At 38.1% G+C, this 8663-nt stretch overlaps 1 protein-coding gene across 2 annotated transcripts in view; it reads left to right on the top strand.

Annotated features, from left to right (window-relative positions):
- The window catches only part of zbtb34 (zinc finger and BTB domain containing 34), a 16800-nt gene extending 10072 nt beyond the window's left edge, over positions 1-6728 (top strand). For both annotated transcript variants that reach the window (XM_014007175.1, XM_014007174.1), the window contains exon 2: positions 410-6728. In XM_014007175.1, the coding sequence (XP_013862629.1) occupies positions 443-1975 (1533 nt within the window). In that variant the 5' untranslated portion in view covers positions 410-442 and the 3' untranslated portion in view covers positions 1976-6728. The remainder of the gene's footprint in view (positions 1-409) is intronic.
- Positions 6729-8663: the final 1935 nt, after the last annotated feature.

The raw sequence follows: 8663 nt of genomic DNA, 5'->3' as shown, positions 1-8663 counted from the left end.
GGGTGTCTTTGTACATTTGACTGTACAAAGACACCCCACACTTTATTTTGGGTGTATGTTTTAGTTAGATTGTTCATTTCTGAGAGTACTGGTATTTACTGGATGTCACTGAATGCACCATGTGGAAAGGTTCTGAAACGGGCGTCTCTTGAACGTTACTTTACACCCGGACTCTGACCGCGGCAGAAGCACCGTGAGTGTGTGGAGCCAGTTTATATTCTGTGTGGAGCTAAAAGAAAATAAATGTTTGGATAAAAACTACTCCATTCGTCGACTGATGTCTTCAAGCTGCAACAATTAGACAATTGCTCAGTACTGAAGACAATGACAAACAGTTGCAAATGCATAGTGCATTAAAAAAGTTAAAAAGAAGGCTAATGTTTTGTATCTTTTTTCTTTTACTCTTTAGGCTGTCGACAAACTGGAGAAACATATCCAAGAAATGGACGACGGCAGCTACATCGAGTTTGATGTGCCGGAGTTCAGTAACACTGTTCTTACTCAACTCAATGAGTTGCGACTGCAAGGGAAGTTGTGTGACATCATCGTTCACATTCAGGGCCAGCCGTTCCGAGCTCACAAAGCTGTCCTGGCAGCAAGTTCACCCTACTTTCGTGACCACTCAGCTCTCAGCACCATGAGTGGTCTTTCCATTTCGGTCATCAAAAGCCCTGAGGTGTTTGAACAGCTTCTTGCTTTCTGCTACACAGGCCACATGTCCCTACAGCTCAAGGATATCATCAGTTTTCTCACTGCAGCCAGCTTTCTGCAGATGCAGGCAATCATTGACAAGTGCACACAAATTTTGGAGGGCATCCATTCCAAGATCAGCCTCCCAGCTAGTGCCTCCAGCACAGAGAAGGACAACCTGCAAACAAGTCGAAATGGGATGAATGACAGCAACCTCTTTATAAACCCTACCCAGATCTCCCCCCCTTATTACTCCCGGCACAATCAGCCAAGTGTTGAAGCACGGTTGGAGTTAGCAGGAAAAGGCCAAAGCAGAGTACGACAACAACAACAAGAGGAGGGCCAGTCGGATCGTGGCAGTAGTGATGGCGTGTCAGAGCAAGATGCCCCCATGGAGGGTGAAACGGAGCAAGTAGAACTGATTGGCAAAGATGGGCAAGTAACAGATGTGCATGTAAAGATCGAGAAAAATGATAGGCCTACCTACTCAGACAGTTCCTCAGCTGGTGATGATGGTTACCACACAGAGCTTGTGGATGGAGATCAGATTGTGGCTGTTAGTGTGGGTTCATACGGTCCTGTCATTCAGCCTGCCGCATATTCTTACTCAGGGCTTTCCTCCCCTTGCTTTGTCAACCTGAGCAGCTCCAGTCCTTCTCGCTCTTTGCTCAGTGGCTTCAGAGGTGGGCGAGCTAGAGCCAAGCGCCCAGTGGCCATTCCAGCAGGAGTGCTAAGTCATGTCAAACCAGGCTCGGATGATGGAGAATCAGTCGTTGGGGCCACTGGGCTGGAAAATGATGTCCGAGAGCGCAGCCTCCGGAGCCAGTGGTACCCCTACAACGAGAGACTCATTTGCATTTACTGTGGAAAGTCTTTTAATCAGAAAGGAAGTCTGGACCGCCACATGCGTCTGCATATGGGAATTACTCCATTTGTGTGCAAGTTCTGTGGCAAGAAGTACACGAGGAAAGATCAACTGGAGTACCACATCCGTGGCCACACAGACAACAAGCCTTTCCACTGTCAAATCTGTGGTAAATGCTTCCCATTTCAGGGCACCCTTAACCAGCACCTGAGGAAGAAGCATATGGGAGCATCAGAGGTCAGCAATCATATGGACTCCCCAGAGAGGATGGAGGGAAGCTCAGGTCAAAAAGACCAAGATGATGCATCGGAGGGGATGGCTTTTGAGGCTCAGTATGCAGAAGAGGCACCGGCTAATGAAATGGAGGAGAGTTCTAAATGCAGTCCAGAGGAAGCTCAAGCATCGAGATGTGATTTTTAGGTTCTGCTTCTGGTGAAGCAAGCTTTAAGAAATGATTATTTCAACTCAATCTAAAGTACCCCTGTTTTTGAATCAGCTCTCTCTGCTATGGACATTTCTCAATTCAAGGGTTTCTGTCAGTTTTGTAAAGTGTGTTGCGAAATGCAGAGGGGAAACAAATGCTTTATAAAAAAAAAAATCATTTAAGCAAAGGGAGTAACAACTTACTATTTTTGAGGTGGTCCTAATAATCAAGACCTCTAGTTGATTTCTCTTTTTATCTTTCCATGTTTTTTTAAAAAATATTTAGAGTTATATAGGCATGTTGCAATAATTGATAATGTGAAAGCTCTGGTAAGATGCTTGTCATATCACCTTTTTATCTGACCTGTTTTTGCACATGTGACCACTGGAGGTCACTTACTCACAAGGAATGATTTTTCTGCCAGTGCAAAGCTTCGTGTGACATACCTGTTCAATACCTCATGCTGCAACTACATACTCATAACAGTATTTTAACTTAACTGAAACTCACCGGGTTCTACCTCATAGCCAGGAACCTACAATGCACAAATGTGCTCACCGTTTAAATCCGTTTTAGGTTTTATGTACAGTTTATCTTATTGCCAAACTCTGTAAGAAATGTTCTTTTAACACAAAGCCTTGATACTTGGGGGGGAAATATTCCTTGCTGATTGTATGGATTAGGAACAAAGTTCTTGTTTTATGGTCAGCCAGGTTAAAATTATAATTAAGAAGGTGCTATGTCAGGAGTGCATTAAGTTTGCTAGCTTATGTGCTTTTGACAAATGTGGGAAAACAGATCAAGCAAATGGCTGTTATATAATTTCAAGATTACATTTTTTTCTGTATTGTACTAATTGTTATACAAAACACTTCAGAATTTTATCGCACATCACTACTGGAAGTCTCTCTCAAGTTGGCCCAGGCATGGTGTTGTATCATCCAGACAATGGGTGAAAAACGTCCACATAGTTAGAAAGTAATTTATATTCCTCTATAGCCTGATGGCATATTTATACATAATGTACTTGTTTTAACCTGAGGAAGGCTTCCAATATAAAACTCAGTGTTTGACAGAGACAGGGGTACTCGTCAACTTAGCACATAAGGAACAGTCTTGAACAATATGCAAAAAGAATGAACAAAGGAATCTCAGCCATTGTCAGATGGTTTTTATTCCATTATTTGAAAAGACTTTGATTCATTTTACTGTTGTGTTCCAGATAAGGAACATCATTTCCTCATTTGTCAGTTCAACTTTATAACATTGTCACAAGTGCGGCATAGAAGAATTAAGGTTAAGATTTAAATGTTTTAAAATGTAGTTGGTTATTCAAAGTATTGATGCAGTTTGCTGAGTGACCTTTGGGCAAAGCGCTGTTCAGGTGATTAAATTGAGCAAATCTGCATGGAGAATAATCCTGATTTATCAGATTCTGTGTAACTTGCTTCACAGCAGTAAATGTTACTGCATAAAACCATTGACACTCGGCAATCTCATGAATACTGTTGGATAGAAGTCATGCATGTGGCATGACTTTTTTTTAATCTATACTCTTTGTGCTATGGGGATCAGGGATGGGTAGTTTTTATATAAAATGGCACTTAAAAAGTGTCAGATTAATTGTTTGCAGATAAAAATTTCAGCCAGAAGGTTCTATTTGTGCTACTCTGCTTTCTTATTCGCAATCAAGATGTTAAATGCCTTTTTTTATTTTTTTGTAGTTTTCAAGAGCACATGCTATTTTTTTTTTGTCTGGCCTATGCTGACTTTGCATAGAACTTAAAATTGAATATTGAGCAGTTTTCATTAAGTTTTTGCTTATTGTGCATTTGGTGGGAGAATATTGTTTGCTTGTCTGAACTTACATTTGTTCTTTTTTTATTATTTCCTCTGAATGTACAGTTGTCATCTTTATTCTTTGACAGACAAAATGGCAAACCAAAATTTAGAGAATTTTGCTAAAAGATTACTATAGCTAGCTTACCTTTTATTCTTGTATACGAATCAATCACAAAGACTTATTTGTGTTACAGCAAACAGTCTGTCAGCCTATAAATGTTTACCAGGTGAAGTTTCTATCTCTTAAAAGCTGACACATGCAGGTTTGTCAACAGCTCTGACCTCACCAAAATCAGATGCTGACTAAATTTCACAGCAATGGTGTTTGTCCCTTATTTAGGCAAAAAAAAAAATAAAAAAAAGAGTATGTATACATCTAGGAAAATAATATCACTATTTTATGAATAATGGGTAAAAACTTCTAAATAATTTTGTGCCAAGACATCTCACCAAAGACTAATAGGTGACTTTTACAGCCAGTTTGAATTATATTATGTAACTGAAAGCTTGTTAAGAAGCATAGGTTTCTAATTTAATATAGGATTAGTTTATTGGTATTTGCAGTTAATGTTCATTTCTCAGCTTATAACAATCATTTCTGTAAAATTTGAAGTTCATAATCTATGAACTTCAGTAGTAAAGTCATAAGTAATATATATTAAGCCATACAAAAGTTGACAATAGAAACGTGCAATAGGTAACATAATTGCTTAAAGTCTGCATAAACACAAGAGAGAAAACTACATAGAGGGGCATCTTAAACTTAGTGCCTTGCCACAAGCTTTATCTTTTAGATTCTGGCACTTGGATGTTTGTGCCTCCTTCATTTTAGAACAACAAAGAATGATAGGATAACATGACCACATTTCTTATAAAGTGGTGCCAAGAATGAATAGAAATAAATTTTTCTCATTCTTTACGTTAGACTTGGCTTAATATTTGTTTCTGATTTTCACCTAGTCTTTTTTGGGTCACTGATTTTGTAGCAGTTGATCACAATCAAATGAGGCAGACTTTCCTGCTCACCAGTGCCCATGTTATGTTCAGAAACTACTCCAAGACAATCTGAGCAGTGTACTCCAGGTGAGGCATTTCAGTGAAGGAAGGAGATGCATGATGAATATAAATCAACTTCCTCTCTGTTCTCTTAGAGTAGGAAACTGCTTGAATATTTAGCAGATAATCTACTGAGTATTTGTGCAGGGAAAAAAAGCAAATCCTTATACTGTAGCTGAATTGCATGTTGGTTAACCACAAAATTGTATAGAATTGCCAATTGAAACTTTAAGGTTTTGTTTTGTTTCATTGACTGTGCACTTAAAGTTATTTTGTTTGTCAAAACCACAGATATGCTCCATCCGTAAAGTTTTCTTTAACTCCTTATCTACCTGTTAGGGACTCGGTTACAGTCCCCACAAACATTTTGAGAGGCAGGGACCTTTTTTCCCGTAAGTGGTGCTTTTGGACTAGTCAGTGTTTTTCTCTTGGGTAACAAATTTCTGATTGGTTAATGGAGGCAGGATTGTTCAAAACTTTAAGCTATAACTATTTTTGTGGTAGTGCAAAACCAACTGAACGTGACACACTCTTCAATTTGCTCTTTGTCGACCTTTTATTCTCGCTCTCTGAGAGTGAAAGGATGTTCATTTTGGGCCACAATTAATCAACAGGAAGTGTTTACAAGGAAGGCTGTCCGACTACTTTTTGAAATTGCAGCTCGTCCTATTCCTTTTCTAATAAACTCACTTCAGGTAGTTGACGAACACTGATACAGATTTAGAAAATAAGAAAAAAAAATCATAAGTCTTCCATGGCTTTTCTGTCGGTTGATGTCCACTGTGTATTACTGAAAGAGAGCAATAACCTTTTTGAAAGTGAAAGTGGTTTATTGGGATCATCAAGGCTGTTAAAACAAATTAAAAGTCAGGGAACTGTTAAATAAATGGAGGACCACGGTGATTTGGTTTTGATTTACTTTTTATATATTTTATTATTTTTGGACAAGTTGACTTATTAAAAGTATTCAAGTGAAAAAAATGGTGTTGCTAAGAGATGTTTGAAATGCTCGTGAAAATCCAGTGGTAGTCAGTAAACTGCAACACAGAAACAGCATGGTTCAGTTCTAAAACTCACAGGTGCACCTCCACCTAAGTCAGCTAAGGAAAGGGATTTTTGGGGCTGTAACGCCACTGGGAGTGGCCTCTCTGTTGGCATGTTGAGGTTCAGTGATCTCCTTTTGGCTCCTCCTGTTTTGAGACAGTGGTTGTAGTTCAAGACCAGAAGGAAAGGGTTTGGTTAGCTGATGTTCTGTACCCCTTTTCTGAATCATGAAACTGCACTATAATGTCTCTGGTTTGCATGTGCTTGGTGACAAGGCAAAAAACAACAACAACCATTGAACTCAGGGTATATCATGCTAAAAGTGGTCTCATTGGACATTTATCCTCTGTCCATAGTGTATTTGTGCCGTGTTCTTCAGGTTGGGGAAACAAAGTCTCCAGTCAATGACTCCCAAGCATTCTGCCTCAAGGTCTCAGCAAGTCCGTAATGTCCACAGAACTGAAACTCGAGGCCCACTGGAGACCACGAACCGAACCATAACAGCAGAAATGTCCCATGTTCTGTTTTATCCACTCTACACACAACCTCACAACCCAACTGTGAACCTCAGAACTCTACTCTTTTATACAACTATGAAGTAAATGAAGCTACAGCTGACATTGTATCTATTGCCATTTATGAATTTATTTTATAGCATGAAATAAATATATTTATTCAAATGATATATTTTACTCATAATCATTCTGTGCTGCTTCATTTTGGTTCTTAAGCTTGTAAATTGCCTTTTTATTATACATAAAATGTCCATAGAATAATGCGTTTGTAAAATAAAGACGCTGATTTGGATCTCATTTGTCTTTGGGATTGATTTGACTTGCATTTAATTTTAATTAGCATTAAAGTATTGATAAAGCATTTTAGCCATTTAATCGTGTTGAAGATGTATTTCCAGCTTTGCACCTCGAGGGGGAGGTAGAGAATAACTTCATAAGCTTGAACATTTTTTTTAATACAAATAAATGTAATCATGGTCCTCAGTGACTTTACACAGGGATTTTTAATTATCTAAATGTAGCCACTACAACGCAAAGTAAATGGTATTGTTAACTTTAAAACTGAATAAAATATTGTTTTTTCCTCATATGGAGTGCAAATGAATGCACCAGGGCCAAGCAGCAACATATGAAACAATAAAATTTGTTCATCTCATTTGGCTTATAATGTCATAAATTTGTTTCCAGTCCTCATGGATGTCCAGTCAACTTCTTGACAGTTGTCAGCAGTGATGTTTCCTGTCTCCTGGGTGCAAGAGAAATAAAACACCCCAAAGGGGAAATGCATTACTGAGTGACAATGCAAATGTGCAACAACTCTGGATGGATCTAAATGTACTTGAGATTTACAAAGGTCAAGAAAGACACAGATTTCTGATAAATCAGTGTTGGCAGCTCTGTGCAGCATGAGCTGTAAAAACAACTGCTGTTTGGAACGATTCCTCCTAAATGATCACTTCAAAAAGAAACAGCATTGTTCTGTGTGGTGATGTGAAATATGTAACAGACTGCTGGAAATTATTTTATATTTAATTATTTTAAAGCTGATATTGTAAGATTTCAAAGACGTGATCTTAAAATAGTTAATGGTCTGTTCAGCAAAACACGAGAATAAAGAACCACAAAATACAATCCCTGGAGAGAGTTAGTTGTTTCCACAAGGCATGTTTTACTACATTCTGTGGGGATGAGGTATGGGTGTTTTATTGCCGAAGAAGCTCCAATGGAAAGTGGTAAGTTTTCTCACACTTTTGTTACTCTGTTTTGGATCAAATTTAGTGTGTTTAATGGTCCAAACTTTATCTTGCTCTTGCAGGATTATTTGAGGTTATCTAAATAAAAATGTTTGAAATCAAAAATAAAAGAAAACGCCGTTTACAAATTTCAACAAGAGCTTTACCACCTGAACAACCAAGCAATTTAGTCTTTAGCCATTGAGTCGGTTTATCCTGAAAGGATTTATTTATTTTCCATTTTACGTGAGGCTGATGGAAAGTGTCAGCCTGTCGGTCTGAGAAAATAATAGTGACAGCCAAGGAAAGTTAACCTTTGACCCTGAGTCAAACAACACTACAATCACAAGCAGTATGAGGCTGCAGGTGTAAGCAGCTCCACTTAATGACAGGATGGAAAACATTTGGAAAATGGAGCAAAAGAAAACTTCCTGCAAAAAGGTAGCGCAGCATTCACTTTAAACAGCTACATAATGTAAGCCTTGTCAATTTCTGTATCTTTTTTGTGAGTTAGGCTAATTGCTAGGCTAGTTAGCTTGTACGTAGCTACTTTAGCGCCCCACATTTTTACCCAGTTGTCTATATGTTTCCTCTTCAAGATGTTTGTTAACACTTCTTGGCAGCTTTATGTGTTGTGCTGAAAAATGTGCATCTGTGTCTAGACAGGTCTAAAGGTTTTATGTGTCACACTGGAGAAAAACTCAATTAAACTAATTAATTAAACAATATTAAACAATTCTGCTTTCACATACAATTTTTTGAATATTTTTTGTCTTTTTTATAGTAGATAAGACAGAGAATGTAGTCCTTTGGACAAAATCTGTGGCTCATTGGCACACCTGAAATGAATTGAATAATAATTAACCACATCAGTGCTTCATTACTGCGTATATCCTTAATGGCCATGGCAGCCATTTTAATTTGAAAGAGAACAGAAAGCACAGGTGTATTAGTGAGGGCAGTATTCCATATATATATATATATATATATATATA

This window comes from Austrofundulus limnaeus, unplaced genomic scaffold (assembly GCF_001266775.1).
Source record: "Austrofundulus limnaeus strain Quisiro unplaced genomic scaffold, Austrofundulus_limnaeus-1.0 Scaffold40, whole genome shotgun sequence".
NCBI classification, from domain to species: domain Eukaryota; kingdom Metazoa; phylum Chordata; class Actinopteri; order Cyprinodontiformes; family Rivulidae; genus Austrofundulus; species Austrofundulus limnaeus.
The sequence above is the reverse complement of the archived record's forward strand: the minus strand, read 5'-3'. Positions and strand labels throughout refer to the sequence as shown.